This window comes from Antennarius striatus, chromosome 16 (genome assembly GCF_040054535.1).
Source record: "Antennarius striatus isolate MH-2024 chromosome 16, ASM4005453v1, whole genome shotgun sequence".
Classification (NCBI taxonomy): domain Eukaryota; kingdom Metazoa; phylum Chordata; class Actinopteri; order Lophiiformes; family Antennariidae; genus Antennarius; species Antennarius striatus.
The window spans coordinates 18,902,796-18,922,689 of record NC_090791.1 but is presented as its reverse complement, the minus strand read 5'-3'; the positions used below and the strand labels follow the sequence as shown (position 1 = coordinate 18,922,689).

The 19,894-nt window shown below is 39.9% G+C and overlaps 1 protein-coding gene across 2 annotated transcripts in view; it reads left to right on the top strand.

Annotated features, from left to right (window-relative positions):
• Window positions 1-19,894, top strand: part of abcc1 (ATP binding cassette subfamily C member 1 (ABCC1 blood group)) — a 39,784-nt gene that overhangs the window by 8,127 nt on the left and 11,763 nt on the right. For both annotated transcript variants that reach the window (XM_068336102.1, XM_068336104.1), the window contains exons 7-26: window positions 805-936; window positions 2,069-2,296; window positions 4,027-4,204; window positions 6,147-6,308; window positions 7,724-7,816; window positions 8,109-8,312; window positions 8,765-8,911; window positions 10,292-10,379; window positions 10,553-10,622; window positions 11,044-11,170; window positions 11,922-12,098; window positions 13,495-13,662; window positions 15,090-15,264; window positions 15,668-15,728; window positions 16,450-16,573; window positions 16,659-16,866; window positions 17,565-17,875; window positions 17,969-18,168; window positions 18,540-18,666; window positions 19,397-19,498. In XM_068336102.1, the coding sequence (XP_068192203.1) occupies window positions 805-936; window positions 2,069-2,296; window positions 4,027-4,204; window positions 6,147-6,308; window positions 7,724-7,816; window positions 8,109-8,312; window positions 8,765-8,911; window positions 10,292-10,379; window positions 10,553-10,622; window positions 11,044-11,170; window positions 11,922-12,098; window positions 13,495-13,662; window positions 15,090-15,264; window positions 15,668-15,728; window positions 16,450-16,573; window positions 16,659-16,866; window positions 17,565-17,875; window positions 17,969-18,168; window positions 18,540-18,666; window positions 19,397-19,498 (3,082 nt within the window). The remainder of the gene's footprint in view (window positions 1-804; window positions 937-2,068; window positions 2,297-4,026; window positions 4,205-6,146; window positions 6,309-7,723; window positions 7,817-8,108; window positions 8,313-8,764; window positions 8,912-10,291; window positions 10,380-10,552; window positions 10,623-11,043; window positions 11,171-11,921; window positions 12,099-13,494; window positions 13,663-15,089; window positions 15,265-15,667; window positions 15,729-16,449; window positions 16,574-16,658; window positions 16,867-17,564; window positions 17,876-17,968; window positions 18,169-18,539; window positions 18,667-19,396; window positions 19,499-19,894) is intronic.

Below are 19,894 nucleotides of genomic sequence, written 5' to 3'. Positions count from 1 at the left end.
ACTACTACAACTACCAAGTTCCAGTTATCACCCTAGTAACCTGATAAGGTTAGGTGTATATTGTTGTAAGTGCATGCGTATACTTACCTGTGTTTTGTGTGAATTTTGACATTATATTATTATTTCAATTAGACACTGCTGCATTACATAGTGTGACCACAAATATACTGTAATTGCTTTCAAATATATCTGCTGGCTGAAATTCACATTTCATCTGAAGTTTTTCTTCAACGCTGTAAATGTGTTCCAGGACGACCCAAGAAAAGCAAAAAACTGTTATGTAGCGACCAAATAATTATTTTGTTATTTACGTATAATTTAAACGTTTAGGATCCCTCCCCATACTGATACTAAACCAGCAGCACGTTAGGAAGCCATTGTTATAGTTTCACAATGAAAAAATTCCACTTCACAATGCAAAAGTAAACTTGCAGGAGGAACCGTGAGTCTCTGAACATAGTGCACACATGGACGCTGTCAGCCAAATAGTTAAATAGTTTTAAAAATCCAGGTTGTAGTAAAGCGTGAATAAACGAGGAATTACTGTATTAAAAAATATATCTCATAATCTTTTGAATAGCATAGCTATGGTTTACGTCCAACTTCTTATCCTGGATGTTTTCTGATTTTATTCTGATTTTACAAGACAATTTAAAATGAAATTAAAACTTATTATGCAGTGGAATCACATCTGTATCTCATCCCTACATTAGCTCACATGTAGGTCTGATCTTTATTTTCCATGTTGTATAATTGGACATAAATATTTCTCACCTTCTGTCTCTTACTTTGTCTTTGCACCAGGATGATGGTGACGGGCTACAAGCGTCCCCTGGAGGAAAAGGATCTCTGGTCGTTGAACCCTGAAGACTGCTCCCAGAAAGTGGTTCCCAATCTGATGACTCACTGGAATGTTGAATGTCAAAAGGTCAAAAGGTCAGAATCTCAAAATAGCAGGAAAGGAGTGGTGATTGGGCATAAGCTGAGATGTCCCTCAGTCTGCCTCCACTCAGTACCAAATAGATTTACATGAAAATAGAACATTTTTCTTTCCTCTGATATTTAGCTGCATTAAAAAAAGATACATTCCTTGTATCTGTTCACTTTACAAGCAGATTTATAGTGAATAGTGAAAGTGTGCAACATCGTGTGCTCGGATAAAAGGAAAGCATTTTCAAATGTGAGCCTGAGCAGAAGCACCATTGCTGGCAGTGTAAATCGACAGCTGGCAGGAAAGGGAGAAGACTTCATCACATCTTCCCTAGCTGTGGATGAGAGCACCAACATTTGATATTGCTCAGCTGCCAGTTTATATCCGCAGAGTGGACTCAGAACACCCGCTACGTGCATCATACACCAGGAGTCATTGAGTGGAAAAGCCTTGAATGGAATGCATAATGAGCACCATAGAACGAGCATTTAATTTTATGAGACAAGGGGTTAAATTCCTGGCAATTGAAGTCTTTTTTGGAGGACTTAAATTCAGAATATGGTGACTTCCATATTAAACAGAGGTGCGGTGGCTCAGCCAAGGAGAAGGGTTAAAAAGATGTTTTAAAGATTTCCTCAGCTGACATTGAACATTGATGAGCTTGAATCCAAGATGAGACACCAAGTATCTGGTTCAGACATGTGAGCATCCATCTCAGAGCAGTAAACTGAGCTTAAATGTGTCATGGTTAATAATTTTCTTTTTTAATTATTATTGCTGCTCCAGAACGTTTTGATTTTTCTGATAAAGCCATTATTTTCTCTGGCTGTTTGTGACCTGGAGAAAAAAAAATTCAGTTGAAAATGAATCCAGAAATGCCTTAAAAAATAAATGCAACTAAAATTTAATGCTAGTTATTGTTGGTTTTAGATACAATCTGTCTTTGTTATCTCCAGGTTAAAGTGTCTGGCTTCGACCAATGGCAAACTGTTTAATTTTTGCTCTTTTTTTTCTTACTGCTACAGACACTTCAGTTTTCTTATTATTTTTTGCCTGTTGTTGCCCTGTGGGGAAATGTTGTCATCTCATCAGTTATATTTACAAAGTTTTGCTGCCTCTCCTATTCTCTTTCCCCAGGACAGAGCACAATCTTGTTTTCTCCCCTAATTGTGTCCCGCGCAACGAAAATAAAGAACAGCGATCTGCAGAGGAATCTGAAATCTTGATTGTAAAACCTCCTGTGAGAAATAAGGAGCCATCCCTTCTCAGGGCATTGTGCTTGACCTTTGGCCCTTACTTTCTCATCTCCTGCCTGTATAAGATCATCCATGACGTCCTTGTATTCACTGGGCCTGAAATCTTACGGTAAGTAAATTTTGCTTGCACTACATGACCAAATAGTGTTGCTTTTCATCAATACCTTTATGTAAAAATGGTTCAGTTCTGAAATTCCCCAACCTGCTGTATTTTGTTATTGTTCAGCTGCAACTCTGGTTTAAGGTACCAAGGTCAGATTGTATAATTTGTCGGAAAATTGAGCGTCCACTACGTGTATTGGAAAATAAGACAGTTCGAGTACTTAAAGTGTATTGTAGGGGGAAAGAACCCCAATGCAAACCACACAGTGATGCAACCAGTTGGACACTCTCAATGGCGCCTGGTGAGAATGAGCACATGATGGGGGTGGCACTTCTGCTTTTCGGAGTTTATGGAGAAAGTAGAGGTGCTTTTGCACCTTTTTGTGTCTTACACATGATGTAATCACGTTACACATTATTCCTGCGTACCACCTCTACTAATAGTCAGTGACCAAGTTCAGCTACCTGGGCTCCACCATACAGTCCATGACCAGTGAAATAAACACCAGGATTGTTACAGCCAGTCATGCCTTCCACAAACTCAAACATCCCTTGTGGAAAAAACAGCAAATAAATATGAAAAATAAGATGCACATTGCTCTGGTAAACTGTCCTGCTATATGGTGCAGAAGCATGGACCACCAACCAAGTAGTTAATTCCAAGATTGACACTTTTGATGATCAGACCCAGCGTCAACTACTCAATATTAGATGGAATGACTTTACTAGTAACAAAACACTCCGTGCCAGAACAGAGCAACCACCACCTTATATTCTAACAAGCCAGCGCAGACTGATAAGGCGTGGACACATGAATGAGGATGGACCCAAAATGCCCGGACAAGATGCCTTTGACTTTCCACCAGAAAAAGCAGGCTGGCGATGTCGTGCCGGTAGACCCAAAAGACGGTGGCACGACTGTGTCCAAGATGACCTCCTGTCCCTGTGCCACAGCCCAACAGGCGCAAAAAAGATGTGCATGGACAAGACCGGATGTAGGACCGTAGTGGCCTCTATGTTGGATTGCTGACTGGAGAACCAGGTCCAGACAAAACCTGTGTCATAATGAACACAAGTGACTGCTTTGTTAGACAAATTAGCTTTTGCTGCCAATTTGATCATTGATATTTTATTTTTGAGTACTCACATTCACAAAACAAAAATTTCAACAGTAACTACAGTGATAATAATTAACAATAATAATGTAATTTTAATACTACCTAATATTAGGTCATAGGTGGAATATTATAGATATAGGATTCTCTGGGGTCACCATGGGGGGTGGACCAGCAATATGTCCCCTGAACATTCATGAAGCCATTTGCTGGGTGTGGTCTGGTCAGTTATAATATTGATAGCAGTTTTAGGGTAAGGTAAAAACTTGGAATTTTGGAATTTTCATATACATGTAATATTTACAGAATTTATCAATGTTGGATCTCGATGATTTTCTCTTATGCAGTTATCATTTCTTACCAGTCGATTCAAAATATGATCAATAATCTTTGAAGCACATTGTTTGCCTCTTGACCATCATGTCTTGAATGTTTTTACTTCATGAAAGTGTTAAGTTCCCCAGTTACAGTAGCTGAGTTATTTGCAGTCCATGGTGTGTTTATGTAATGTTTTCTTTGTGTTTGCTGGACCCCATCAAGAATGAGGTGCAACATCTCAAGGGGTTACAGTTGGGATAAAAGAGGCCAAAGTGTTCATTTCCTTCACTTTTATCCCATGTAGGTTACTCATACACTTTGTCAAAGATGACAATGCCCACCCCTGGCAGGGCTACTTCTACACTGCTTTGCTCTTCATATGTACTTGTGTGCAGTCACTCATCCTGCAGAAGTACTTTCACGTCTGCTTCACCTCAGGCATGCGTCTTCGTACTGCCATCATTGGAGCTGTCTACCGGAAGGTAAACAACTATTTAAGTAATTACTTACAATGGGTATGGAGAGTATTCAGACCCCTTTAAATTTCTCCCTCTTTGTTTCATCGCAGCCATTTGCTAAAATCAAAAAAGTTCATTTTATTTCTCATTAATGTACACTCAGCACCTCCTCTTGACAGAAAAAAACAGAAATGTAGAAATTTTTGCAAATTTATTAAAAAACAAAAACTGAAATATCGCATGGTCATAAGTATTCAGACCCTTTGCTGTGACACTCTTATTTAACTCACATGCTGTCCATTTCTTCTGGTCCTCCTTGAGATGGTTCTACTCCTTCATTGCAATCCAACTGTATTTAATTAAACTGTTTGGACTTGATGAGGAAATGCATAAAGCTGACCTTACAGTTCACAATGCATGTCAAAGCAAGTGAGAATCATGAGGTCGAAGGAACTCCCCAAGGAGCTCAGAGACAGAATTGTGGCAAGGCACAGATCTGGCCAAGGTTACAAAAGAATTGCTGCAGCACTCAAAGTTTGTTAGAGCACAGTGGCCTCCATAATCCTCAAATGGAAGAAGTTTAGGATGACCAGAACTCTTCCTAGACCTGGCCGTCCAGCCAAACTGGGCAATCGTGGGAGAAGAGCCTTGGTCAGAGAGGTGAAGAACCCAAAGATCACTGTGGCTGAGCTCCAGAGATGCAGTAGGGAGATGGAAGAAAGTTCCACAAAGTCAACTATCACTGCGGCCCTACACTAGTCAGGGCATTATGGCAGAGTGGCCCGATGGAAGCCTCTCCTCAGTGCAAGACACATGAAATCCCGCATAGAGTTTGCTAAAAAACACCTGAAGGACTCCCAGACTATGATAAACAAGATTCTCTGGTCTGATGAGACAAAGATTTAACTTTTTGGCATTAATTCTAAGTGGTATGTGTGGAGAAAACCATGCACTGTTCATCACCTGCCCAATACAATCCCAACAGTGAAACATGGTGGTGGCAGCATCATGCTATGGGGGTGTTTTTCAGCTGCAGGGACAGGATGACTGGTTGCAATTGAAGGAAAGATGAATGCAACCAAGTACAGAGATACCCTGGAAGAAAACCTTTTCCGGAGTGCTCAGGACCTCAGACTGGGCCGAAGGTTCACCTTCCAACAAGACAATGACCCGAAACACACAGCTAAAATAACAAAGGAGTGGCTTCGGAACAACTCTGTGACCATTCTTGACTGGCCCAGCCAGAGCCCTGACCTAAACCCAATTGAGCATATCTTGAGAGACCTGAAAATGTCTGTCCACCAACATTCACCATCCAACCTGATGGAACTGGAGAGGATCTGCAAGGAAGAATGGCAGAGGATCCCCAAATCCAGGTGTGAAAAACTTGTTGCATCATTCCCAAGAAGACTCATGGCTGTACTGGATCAGGGTACTTCTACTCAATACTGAGCAAAGGGTCTGAATACTTATGACCATGTGATATTTCAGTTTTTGTTTTTTAATAAATTTGCAAAAATTTCTACATTTCTGTTTTTTTCTGTCAAGTTGGGGTGCTGAGTGTACATTAATGAGAAATAAAATTAACTTTTTTGATTTTAGCAAATGGCTGCAATGAAACAAGAGTGAGAAATTTAAAGGGGTAGAAATACTTTCCGTACCCAAGTATTTATTAAAAGGTGATTTTAATTCTGTGGTTTTGAAGACTATGAAAATGTGGTAATGAATGATAAAAAATATTTCAAGTAAAAAACTACACATTACACAGCTACTGCTCACTCTGTTTATAACCTAGAAGAAGTTGACTGATTTATCCATCAACCGATCATTGAATTATTTTTCATAGATAAATGTGTGACCTTTTTTTAAAACTTGTTTTCTTTGTCTGTTGCTTGCACACTTCAGTTGTTGAATCTACAGTCAGAGCTTTGTTGACTAAAGGTTTCCTCTGGATCTGGTCTTTCAGGCTTTAGTTATAAGCAGTGAAGCACGTCGCACGTCTACAGTGGGAGAGATTGTCAACCTGATGTCAGTTGATGCTCAGCGCTTCATGGACCTCCTCACTTACCTTAACATGACATGGTCGGCCCCTCTGCAAGTGGTGCTGGCCCTTTACTTTCTGTGGCAGGTAGAATTACAGAGCAACTACAGACATCCTATGCAGCTCGAGGTTCACCACTGTAGTCAATACATCTTTGTTCTTGTAAGAACTCATTTAAGAGGTCCAGACCTCCATCTGCAGCTTACAGTAATGGCATCATGTCTTCTGGTAGGCGATCAACAAAAGTGTTGATCAGAACCAGATATTACCTTTACCATAACAATTTCTGTTAACTGTGACAACTTCGCTAGAAACATGGTTTTGAAGGTATTATAATATTTATCTTCTCTCATGCAGGAGACTATCTTGAAATGAAACAGTGCTCCCAAGTACATGACTTTTTTTCATACTTGATAAGACAACTGTTTTGGTATTAATACACTATCCATACAAGGGCTGCAAAATATTGAAAAGAGCTGAAATTGCAATATTTTTATTTTCTATCAAAATAAAAACAGGGATTTGGACCAAATAATTTTGAAGAGCAGTTTAAATGTAGAATTAATGATCAGAGCACTTTTCCATTTCTTATATGACACCTCAATGACTGCACAAACATACTTGAGAGATGTGTTTCAGACCATCCCAACATACAACTGGACAGTATTTTTTTTAAGTCAGCATCTTGATATACTGTCAGAATGTTTGATCACCTACACCAGAGCGGGTACTGACATGAATTTCATGACATTGTGATCAAAATTTTGGGGACTAAACCTTTTATTGGCATTGACAAATCTATTGTCTTTATATTATCTATCTGGTATCTACTTGGTCTAGAACAAGACACGTGCCACCATTTAAACCATTGCTGTTGGCACTGTGATGCACTCCTTACTTGCCACTTCTCACATTTTTGACAGTTTTATGATATGGATGAAATTTAAAATAGTTTGAACTGTTCAACTTTGATTTTTTTATCCAAAACAATTATGAAAGAGCATTCATTGGCTGTAGTAATAAGTCTCAGTTTCATCAGAGTTCTAAGATATCAATCATGAATGAGAAGTGTGCTGCAAAATGCAAAATTGTAAGCAAAAAAAAAATTAAGTGTATTACAAGTCAGGAATGTGTGCTGAAGAACAGTCTATGGGATGCTCTGCTTCTCAAAGCAGAGCATCCCACCCTCATGTTCACAGGGTTCATCCTCAAGCTCACCCTGTGAACATGAGGATGGATATTTAGAGTTTGTTGAAGATGATCTGTGTTTAAATCAACTGGACTTGTAGGAAAAGCTTGAAAAGTTTCCCTAATCTCTTCCCATGTCATCTCATGACATTGTTAAATCTTAGAGTTGAAACCCAGTCATATAGGTTTTACCTATGGGCCGTAAGCCCCCTTCCCAAGGGGGACTAACTTACCACCGAGGCATTCAGATTATGGTTTGTGGAAGCATTTTCTTAATGTGTTTATTTCATATATTTGTTCCTTGTGCTTTGCAGACCCTGGGACCGTCTGTTTTGGCTGGCGTGGCAGTGATGGTTCTGATGGTTCCTGTTAATGCTGTCATCGCGATGAAAACAAAAACCTATCAAGTGCGACTTCTACACAGACAAACATTGTAAAGCAGTACAGCATTTCATGACCAGATCAACTTCTTGACCTTTCTCATCCCTTTTTAATGTTCATAGGACTCAACAATGCATGCATTAGTAGATCAGATGTACGTCGACAATGACAGCTTATCCTGACAGCATACACACATGGAACATTTATACTAAGTTCTAACAAAACCACATTTTCTCCACTGGAAGGACAGTTTTAATTTCAGTTGAAGGCATCACATGGTTTGATTTGGTCAATGTTTTGTGCATTTGTGTTGAAAAGGTGTCTCAGATGAAGAGTAAAGACAGTCGCATCAAGCTAATGAATGAGATGATGAATGGCATCAAGGTACTAAAGCTATATGCCTGGGAGCTGGCTTTCAAGGACAAGGTGTCAGAGATCCGTAAGAGTGAGCTGCAGGTCCTGAGGAAGGCTGCCTACCTGGGTGCAATTTCCACTTTCACATGGATCTGCGCTCCTTTCCTGGTGAGTTTACCACAGGAAGACGGACTTGTCCCACAGTTGAAAACGTATAGTTATGGAGCAGATCTAGTGTTGCAGAAGCAAAACACATATAACAAACTCCTTTTGTTGCACAGATTTAAAGAAAAGCATGGTCATTAATCACAGAACAGAATTTTTGATGCAGTTTAATTACATCTAAAATCTGTAACTGTTTCTTTGTTACTGAAATGTTGCTAAAAAAAATAAAGAAAAACAACAGAAACACTAAACTGCTCCCAAGTGTTGTCACAGGTGTTGGCTAGATCTCTTCACATTGTCGCATTGTTTTAAAGTCAAAGCAAGCTGTATGTCATTTGAGCGTTATTTACATATCTTGATTTTTTTGTAAATAAATATGTAATTCATCAGACATTACTTCTTAAAGTGAGAGCAGCAGTACTATCCATGATCCTGTGGTGTCTCTGCCTGTACAGGTCGCCCTGTCTACGTTTGCTGTCTATGTGATGATTGATGAAGAGAACGTGCTTGATGCCCAGAAGGCCTTTGTTTCATTGGCACTCTTCAACATACTTCGTTTTCCTCTCAATGTGCTTCCAATGGTTATCAGTAGTATAGTACAGGTTAGTGTTCCAACAGTCACATGATTAACACTAATCATCACTTGTCTCATTGGGTTCACATAATAACCTGTTCCAGGAATGATTTCACAGCAGACAAAAAAGAAATGTGAAGAAGAGGATGTGACAGAGGGTTTGAAGGATAAGTTCTACAGGAGGTTAGGGAGACCATGTATCTTGTCTGGTTTAGTGACAGTAGAAATGACCAAAAGAAAGTGGCACAGATGTGGTTTGGGCATGAATGTACAAGAGATGGTAGATGTGCAGGGATAAAAGATGTCGAGCTGCCAGGCAAAAAGGAGAAGAGGAAGACCAATTATGGTCGCATATGCGCCCAAATTTTTATCAGTGCGATTATTAAATATATTTGGGAGCACCGGTGCAACTAGGGAAAAAAATCTGGTGCGCCTTTTTTTGCGCTCCTGCGGTCCTACCAGGAAACAATGAGAGTGCGACTGCGGTTGCTCTCCTGGGCGAGGGAGAGAGGCGTGCGGAACGAAGATGGACGGAGCGGTCTTATCGTTCCGTCACTGCCTTGCTTTTGGGTAGGTGCTCCAAAAGTCTTTGTTGGTGCTACTAACTTGTAAATTTGGGAGCACCAGTGCTACCAAGAAAAAAAGTTAATTTCGAGCCCTGGCAGGTGATGTGTGCATGAAACTACTTAACAATATACTTACCCTCCTGCTGTCAGACTGTTAGGACACATTGGGGACACATGAGAGCAGGACGAACCAAGGCAAGAGTGCTTGGATGTGAACCATATCAAGTTTGACTGTAAACGTGAAAAGTACTGACAGAGGTTGTTGACTGGATTTGCATCACATTTACTGCTCATAGCAGCAAAGTTGTGGTCTACAAAAAGTACTTTTGTCATTAAGGATCTGAACCAGCTTCAATCAGCAGTAGTCCGTAAAAATCGTGTGTTTGAGAGAAATTCTTTCAATATTATTAAAGTACAATATTCTAGGAACTATTTTCATAAATTTACTGTTTGATTTGGTTATTACAAAGAGCTGATAAAAATATATTTTGCTATCAAACATAATACTGTACATGTATATACGTTGGCTTACACATAATTTTTATTATTTTCATACATGAACCAGTATACACAGAGGGGATGTTTCCTGACATACACTCATTCTGAAATGCAAACACGTTCATTCAACAAACGGCTAAATCAGATGCATACATACATGCTGAAACTGGGAGGTGCAGCAGTCATAAATATTGTATTCCCAAAACTACAAATATCAAGTTATCTTGATGTTTTCTGATACCTTTGGTATCAACAGTATCTGATACATATTAATTTAAGTAGGTAGAATGAAGCTATGTGACCGTTGATAGCACCTCCTTGTTGTTTCTCCCATGTCTGTTCAGGCCAGCGTGTCCTTAAAGCGCCTGAGGGTGTTCCTGTCCCACGAGGAGCTGCAGGAACACGGAGTAGAGCACAATCCAGGAGCAAACTGTGAGTATTTCTCTTCATCCTTGATTTTTATTGCTTTATCTGTTTTTCCCTCCTTGTCAGAATAACTTATTCTTACATGTTATGTAGATGTGTGCTTTCTATACATATAAATGTATATCACGTCTACGATATGCTGTATAGTATTTTATGATGCTGTTTTTACTTCTTCACAGTCCCATACAGTATCTCTATAGCGGATGGCGTGTTCAGCTGGTCCAGAACTCAACCACCAACACTCAAAAAGTAAGTGTCATCTCTTCTCACCTTCAGGGCACTGACCAAAAAAAATGGGATGCAATATTCAAAATATGCATTTAAGATTAAAATATACTTCATTGATCCCCGAAGGGAAATTATTAGCAAACTCTAGATCATGCTTGTTTGTTCAATCGCATGTATATCAATGTGTACAGGCCCGTAACACACACACACACACACACACACGGGGCATGTGGGCATGCAGTGCGGGGGCAGGGGGGGTTAGAGTGGGAGGCAGGTCTTTTGTGATGCGCCCCAATGAGCTGCTTATGAAGGTGCAGTTTTAAATGTGTAACTATTCACAGACTTACGATGTATCTGTTTCCTATTTTTGTGTCCAGTTTGTCAGAAATGAACCAAGCAGGTACTGAAAATAAAGTGATCTGAGTTCAATCTGTGTCTCCAGGCTGAATGTGTGCATCCCAGAAGGCTCTCTGGTGGCCGTGGTGGGCCATGTGGGCTCAGGAAAATCCTCGCTACTGTCCGCCCTGCTCGGAGAGATGGAAAAACTTGAAGGAACTGTGGTTGTCAAGGTGGCTGCTCGCTTGGGTGGGGGTGTGTTGAAAACAATAAAATGTAACATTAAAGAACACTAAAAACAACAGAAGGGATGTTTTCCTGATTTGACAAAGTGAGAACTGTAGAGTAATTGTAACACAGTTATATTCATTACAGCTCTGCCTCTCATCCACAACATTTACCTCTCACTGATTTGGTTCTCAAGCCAAGTCTTTGTGGACTGAGCTACTGCACATTTATATTTAGAATATTCTGCTAAAAGTTTTTGCTGTTTCCATGTTTCAGACAAAATGGTTGGATGATATGATGCTGATACATTTTTATTTTTTGTAGCAGAAGTCTGTAAATGAGCTGCATAAGATAATGCTTGGGTTTGATTGAGATTTTGTCATATTTAGTATTTTCTTGGAAAAGCATCACTCAGCAGATTGACTTTGTAGCTTGACCACCTTACAAAAGTAAGGCTGATGGAACATTTGTGATTTCTGAAGGTAGCCATAGTTGGTGGGGATCCTAAGAGAAACAGACTGACATGGTATTGAAATGTTTTTTTCCCCCCACAAAGATCCGCAAAATCACAGATGATGTGAGTGGTGTGGATATATTCTGTTTAAAAATTCTGAACAAGATTGCACACCTACGGACTGTCCAAAAACTGAACCTGAGTGTCTCATTTTCTCAGGAGTGGGAGTGTGGTCCTGTGATTTCTGATAGTCGTAGACATTAAATTTCTTCTGCGTGGGTCTTTTGTGTTTCATTTTGCAGGGATTGGTGGCATATGTTTCCCAGCAGGCCTGGATCCAAAATTCAACACTTAAAGACAACATCATGTTTGGTCAGGAGAGAAGAGAGACCTGGTATCAGAGTGTGGTGGAGGCGTGTGCGCTACAACCTGACTTGGAGCTTCTTCCTGCCGGAGACGAGACAGAGATTGGAGAGAAGGTATCAGCTCATGATCAACGGGCCTTTAGTCTGCAGAGTGGTACACAAGTAGGATGTTTGGTGTGGGTGTCTGGATTTAAAACGTGGGGGTTTGAGGACGTAGAAAGGCAAATACAGTATATGTCAGCTAACTGATTGGCAGTTTTTGCAAATGACATCCTTGTTGACTTAATATTGAAGTATTGATATGATTTTATGAATGCACCACATCGCTGAGATTATTGTGTGTCACGGGCCTGTACCCATATACATATGCATGAGATCAAATATTTTCATATGCATGGACAAATATTTTCCCCTACGGGGATCAATGAAGTTGATTTATTTTTTCCTTCTTTTAGCTTTTGTAGTCTAGCCTCATAACAGAGCGACATCACGCAGAGGCCAACGGTCACAGAGGGGATGTGGGCTGAGTTTAGGCCCAATGACAAACATGAAACTTAAATCTGCTGCACACTTTATTTATTTCAAATCCACACCGGTGAAACACTGTCAGTTTGGAATAACCTGTTGATTGTGCTAGTTATGACCTTTGTAACATTCATTTTACTTCAAGAAAGCACTGCATCAACAGGACACGCTTCAAGAAAATTTGTGCATCCCAGAAGTAATAACAGAATATATGGTTGAAGCGTTAGCAAGGATTCAGTTTTTCCAATAGTACAATATAAAAATTAAACACAAACTGCTAATTTAAATGATTTTATTAGTAATGTCGTCATAACTATTTAAGTAAAAAGAAAAACAGTAAAATTATGTATTTTATCAAAATATTAAAGCCTGGTAGTCATTAAAAAACTTTTAGAAATAAAGAAAGAGGTAATGTCATTTTCACTTGCTTTTTCTCCTACTTTTGATTCTTTTTCAGAGGAGTGGTGATAATCAACCTTTATTTGTATAGCGCTTAATCACATAGGCAGACATTTCCAAATGCTTAAATAGACAGACAAACCCAACAGGACTCTCCAAGCATAAGCGACAGTTTACGCTTACTCCGAAGGGTCAAACTAACTCCTCGCTGCCACTGCAGCGACGTCATGCTGCCGTTTGGTCGATTTTAATAAGGCAGAATCAAGCAGGTGAGTCTCATGACGAGAAATTCGCGTGAGACCAAAAATAATGGTGATCTCTTGGTTCGAAATTTAAGTGGAGAAATGGAAAAATTGTGAATATTTTTGTTTAATGGAAGTGCATTTAAAGATTGCGTCCCAGGGATGCACGCTGTCTGACGATCGTGCATCCCTGTCAAAAAATGTGCGTCAACGCAAGGACGCATGTAAACGAGAACACTGAAACTGCATACTCAACAAATTCACAAAATTCCAATGCTATGCAATTTGAAACATTCATACACATCACATAAAGTAATTGAGCACTCTGTTTGGCTTGTGTACAGGGAGTGAATCTTTCTGGAGGTCAGAAGCAGAGGGTGAGCCTGGCCAGGGCCGTCTACTGTGACCGTGAAGTCTACTTGCTGGATGACCCTCTGTCAGCTGTTGATGCTAATGTAGGAAAACACATCTTTGATCAAGTCATTGGCCCACAGGGACTGCTAAAGGACAAGGTGAGTCGGGATTTAACTGAAGAACAATATAGAATTTCATTTGACAGTAACATTTTTTGTCTTTTTGCTGCTTATTTTTATTCACAAATGATTTATTGGTGTTTTAGGCAGATACAGTGTGGACACAGAAAAAAACAAATTTTCTAAATTAAGTCTTATAGTGTATAGCTTGATAACTTCAATTGCAGTCTGCTGAAAAATATGCTTGTGTTCAAAGTGAGAGCTATGGAATAAAGCAAGGTTTCTATTGGGGCTGAAGTACACACTTGACAAAAACTATTCTGCAAGAAGTTATTGTTGTTCCAAGCAAATACTCTTTTTGGAGCCCTGTACATACTCAAAATCTCATGAAATTGTCTAAAAATTCAGCATGTGCTGAAATTTCTATGTGGTATGATGAACAGATTTGGACATGGCAAAGTGGCTCTCTAATGCCAACCAAAATGTAACTACACGTTTATATATATACACACACAGTAGTATGTATGTTTATATACGTACAGTAGTACCTCGAGATAAAAACTGCTCAACAGTTATTTGAGATATGATCCATCTCTCTGTCCATATTTTTGTACGACATACTAGCGAAAATCTGAGATACGATCCGTGCTTCAGGACACCGCCGCTAGTTGGTGGATGGATACAACATCAGCCGGAGACCGGATCCCGTTCTTGTTCATGAAGTGAAGTCGTAGCTCGGGTTTTCTCGTGACTTTTGCTGTTATTTTCACACTTTATCATTGTTTATGTAAATATATAATCAATAATGCACAGATAAAGTATTCCATAATTTAAAATAAGCAAATAAGTAAATCCTCTAATAATCTCTGTCGGGAAATTACTTTTTTCCCCACTCCAAATATTCACACATGCATATATACTGTACATCGTACAAGCCCATACACACACACACACACACACACACACACACACACACACTTACGGGGCCTCTAGCATGCAGATAATGGGAGGCGGTGCAGTGGGCATCTCTCACATGGGCCGCACCATGAGCAGCTTGTAATACGACGATGCCTTGCTCAAGGGCACCTCAGTCTTGCTCAGTAGGTCAACTGGCACCTCAGTTCACCTCCTGAGCTCAGAAATGGAAAGAAATAAACTTGTATCTCAAGGTATTTCTGTATGGATACCCTCCCCCCTCCCTTTCAGCAACATCTTTTGAGTCTTTGTATCAGGTGGTTTTGAGAATGGTGCCTTTAAAGACACTGTTGTTACCTTCTATGGTTTCAGCTAAATGAGTAAGAAAGATCCACATAATTTATCTGTGTGGCATTAGACAAATAAAAATGTTCTAAAATGCAGTACTTGATACCTGTTCGTGCTGAATTGCAATAAAATGATTGACTGATTCTCATGTCATACCGCCATGGGTACCACTTCCTACAGATAAAGATCTTTTGTGTGTGCAGACTCGTGTGCTGGTGACCCATGGACTGAGCTACCTGCCCCAGGCTGATTTGATCCTGGTCATGGTGGAGGGAGAGATCACCGAAATCGGCTCCTACCAGCAGCTGTTGTCCACAGACAGAGCCTTTGCTGAGTTCCTGCGAACATACGCTTCTGTCGATCACACTGACATAAATGGTAAAACACACTGCACACGTGCTGACGACACTCCTTTTCTTTATTTCTACTTCTTAAAAAAGAAAGGTGGGAGAAGTAACTTGTGATAAAAGATAAAGGAAAAGTTGAGAACTAGAGTGGGACCAGCTGTGTTTTATCGATTGGAGACAGAAGCCCGAACAGAAATGAGGTGGACCTGAAGGCGGAAGAGCAGGTGGGACAATTTTTGGGGAGGTAGATGAGCCTGGAAAGAATTGGGAATGAAAAAATTTAAAACACAATTCAGGTTGTGGATTTTTAGACAAAGTCAGAAAAGGGAGACTGGGGCGGTTTGGTTTATATTTAATGCAGATACAATATAATCCCTCAACAAGGGATTAATCCCTCTTAATTAATACATTTATTGTTTTCTTCCGACATTTAGAATCCATACCAAAGAGTGGAACCAAAGGAACAGAGAACTGCAGTGTGGCTGCTGTTGTTCAGTGAGTGAAACAGGATAATGTTGGGGCAGAATGGCACAAAAAGTTTAGCTTTATGTGCACGGGGAGTTGAAGTGTATTGACAATGCTTGTCTGAAGGAGTACTCACACTTTCTATACCGACACAAAGCTGAGAGAAGTGTGCCAAGCTGGAATCATCAGTCTCTCTGAACTGTTTTTATCCTAATCAGTTCAAAGGCACTAAATAATGGGATTTAATCATTGGCATAATTTGTGCCTCGAAAATGACCCTGAGATGGAGCCTGCTCAACTTTATGGGACTTCACTTAAAAGTGACCAACAGAAAAATGAGTTTAGATTTGACCTGCAGCGCTGGTCCTGTCAACAAAAACAACTTGTGCTGTGTCAGTGTGTATATTAGATTTTTGTAAATCCGTAATAATTATTTAATAACTGTCTAGACAATTAGAAAATCATTCTTTTTATCATGTCTTATCAAATTTATTTTGTGACAGACAGAATATTATTTTGGTTATTGCTATTATTTATAGTCTGAGCATTTCTGAACTACAAAGATTCTATTGGGTCCATGGGATTTAATTCCAGATGTTTGGTGAATGCAATTTACTTTTTAAATGGCTTGTTTGCACTGAGAACAAAGTTCTGCATATGAAACTTTCTCTCATCAGAATTATTACTTCTGTGTTATTGTACAGTAATGTGTACGAGTTATTTGTGTTGGGTATTGCGCATTCTTTTGCAGCCCAAATGTCAGCAGTGTGTCCCAGCAAACCCAAATGGACAAGAAGGACAGCATCTTGAACAAGAAGGCCAAGAACCCTGAGTTGGGCAAGCTGACAGAAGCTGACAAAGCCCGCACTGGTCGGGTAGGTAGAAGCTAGACGTGCCCAACAGTTCAATGAGCCAGTCAGAATACAAACCCTTCAACCATACCCTCTTGACCCTCCACAGGTAAAGCTGTCTGTGTTTTGGTCCTATCTGAAAGCAGTTGGTGTGCTGCTGTCCTGCATCAGTTTGCTGCTGTTTCTCACACAGCATCTTCTCTCCTTGTTCTCCAACTACTGGCTGAGCCTGTGGACCGATGACCCAGTGGTTAATGGAACTCAACCAAACAGGCTGATGAGACTTGGCGTGTACGGCAGTCTCGGCCTGTCTCAGGGTGAGGGCAGAGAAAAACAGACAAGAATAATCATAATCTTTAAATCTAGAATTTGGTATTGTGTCACCTTGAGTTGTTGCTAGTTTCTAGTTTGCACATAGTTCCTGTGTGTGTGTGTGTATGTGTGTTTACGTATATAATATATATTTATATGTACATTATGTCTACAATAATTGTAACTGTAACAATTGGTACTGTGTTGGCAAACAACCTCACTGGTGGTCATTGTTCACCTGGACCTCAACTAATCGGGTCCAATCAGGACGGATGTCTTATTTGTGATCCTCATATTTAAGGTGGCAACAGTTTTATGCTGGATGCTAAGGTTAAGTATAGTTAAACTTAATGACTATCATACAACACTTTACTAATACATATACAGGATCTTTCCATTGTTACACCAAGTGTACATATATTTGAAGTACGCTTATTTTTATGTTATAAGAGAAAAACTGACTATACTTGTACATAATTTTTTTGCTCAAACTTAGTGCACAACCATAAGACTGGAAAAATATAATGCCTTGTTTTAAAAACCACAAAATTGTAAACCTTTGATTTTTTTTAGAAGTTATTGCAGCTGAAATCTATCAAGGTTGTTTTAAAGATAACAAATCAAGTAATTACTCATCCCTTGTGATTTTTGGACTTCACTCGCTATGTCATTTTATCATTTTGCTTTATATGCTGTCATACAGGTATAGCAGTTTTTGGTTACTCCCTCTCCATGTCAATTGGGGGCATCCTGGCATCCCGCTACCTCCACCAGTCCATGTTGTATGATGTCCTACGCTCACCTATGTCCTTCTTTGAACGAACCCCAAGTGGCAACTTAGTGAACCGCTTCTCTAAGGAGATTGACACGATTGACACAGTGATCCCCAACATTATTAAGATGTTCATGGGCTCCTTGATCAGTGTGTTGGGAGCCTGTGCTGTCATCCTACTTGCCACACCACTGGTAGCTGTCATCATTCCTGTTCTTGGCCTGCTCTATTTTTTTGTGCAGGTTAGTCAGATGGTTGATAATCAAAGATTTTTTTTCTATTTATGCTGTAATTCACTGAAAAGGTCCAACATGTTTTGTCTTTCCTTCGTCCAGAGGTTTTATGTAGCATCATCTCGCCAGCTGAAGCGCTTGGAGTCGGTCAGCCGCTCGCCCATTTACACCCACTTCAATGAAACAGTGCTGGGCACCTCGGTCATCCGAGCCTTCGGCGAACAAGAGCGTTTCATCCGTGAGAGTGACCAGCGTGTGGACCACAATCAGGAGGCTTATTATCCTAGTGTAATAGCAAACAGGTTAGGGGACAATGACTGTTTATACCAAAATTACTATTAGTGTTTCTGGAGAGAAAGCTGCACCTCTACTGTTCTGTCAGCAATATATGACCTAGTATGAGTGGGTGAAGGCTGGCTTGTCTATTAGAACTCTTTGAGTACTCTGACAAACCAGATACTATATGAATATTAATTAGGCACAAGTAGGTATAGTACAGGCTAACTGATTTGTCAGTGGTTATTCAATATGCATTATTCACATAAAATGCCCAGTACTATTAATTGTTTTGAATTGATCTTGTCAGTTTACCTTTTAGTTGCATTCAATGTACTGCATACTTCCTGCAATTGTTCTATCTCCTCATTTTGTTAGTGAATCTGTGTTTGTGTAGGTGGCTTGCAGTTCGCCTGGAGTTCGTAGGAAATCTCATCGTTTCATTTGCTGCTTTGTGTGCCGTCATAGCCAGAGAGAGCCTCAGTCCAGGCATTACAGGCCTGTCCATTTCATATGCCCTCCAGGTAGGCTCTCATGTTCTAACCTTTTTTCAAATAGAGGTAGAAAACACACCATCCTGATGTTTTGTGTGTTACATAAATAGCTGTACTGTATATCATTTCAGTTCCGAAACAGTTGGGACAATGTATAAAAAGAATAATTGACAGGACGTGATATTTTGTACTCAAATGTTTTATCTTATAAATTTAAATTATTTAAAAAAAACAAAAACTTATTCTTAATTTCCTGCTGGCACACTCAGAAAACATGTTCTGTGTTTGGTTGTGGGGGGCTATCTTCACTGCCACCTATATGGCAGCACACCATACCCCATTGGTTTCCCCACGGGGGGGGGGGGGGGGGTCCCTGTTTCCTCTTTGGGCTGAGGCCTGGAGGCCTGGCAGACCTGGCCAACAGGCTCTCGGCTCTCACTGACGGGCCGTCCGTCCACGCCTGGCTCCTGACGTGAGCCCCAGGCTTTTTTCGGACAAGGTCACTTTTCTCCCTCCTCGTTTTTTTATGGAGAAATGAGTTAACTAGCAGTTTGACTAGCAGACAAACATAAGGCAGCTCTTCTATGTTAGCGCTACAATATACTAAAATTTTAATTCAGATGGTATCATATATGGGTGCAGTGGTATTCCAAGACCATTGGATAAATATTGAACAACGTATGTGCTTGGAACAATATAGAATTTAATGGGAGGTGAAAAGACAAATTTTTAAACTTGCTTTCCTCTTTCCGTTGTGCAGCTGACTGCCTCTCTTAACTGGCTTGTGAGGATGTCCTCTGATGTGGAGACCAACATTGTGGCTGTTGAGAAAGTGAAAGAGTACAGTGACACAGAGAAAGAGGTAAAATGAAATACAAATTAAAGAAATCCAAGTTGTTAATCTTTTTAGAAAGAAGTCATTACTCTCATTGTTCTTTACTTTGTCAGCGTAGACTGGACTTTCATTTGCTGTTACATGAAAACGTAATTTTTTTCCCCAGATTTTTGAATAGTGATGCCCACACATCTGACAGGTGATTCATTTAGCTTTGTATTAGATGAAGATGGTTACCTCAAAGCCACATACCACAATACATTTTGTACTGGATAATTTTGTGGGTATGTGCAAACATTACACTTAGAGTAAAAGTAACAGGAGTATCATTGCCAAAAACGGGTTATTAGATTGTAAAAAAGTCACAAAAGAAAATTAACAAAGATAGCAATCAACAAATTGCATTATGTTCAACCACTCTGC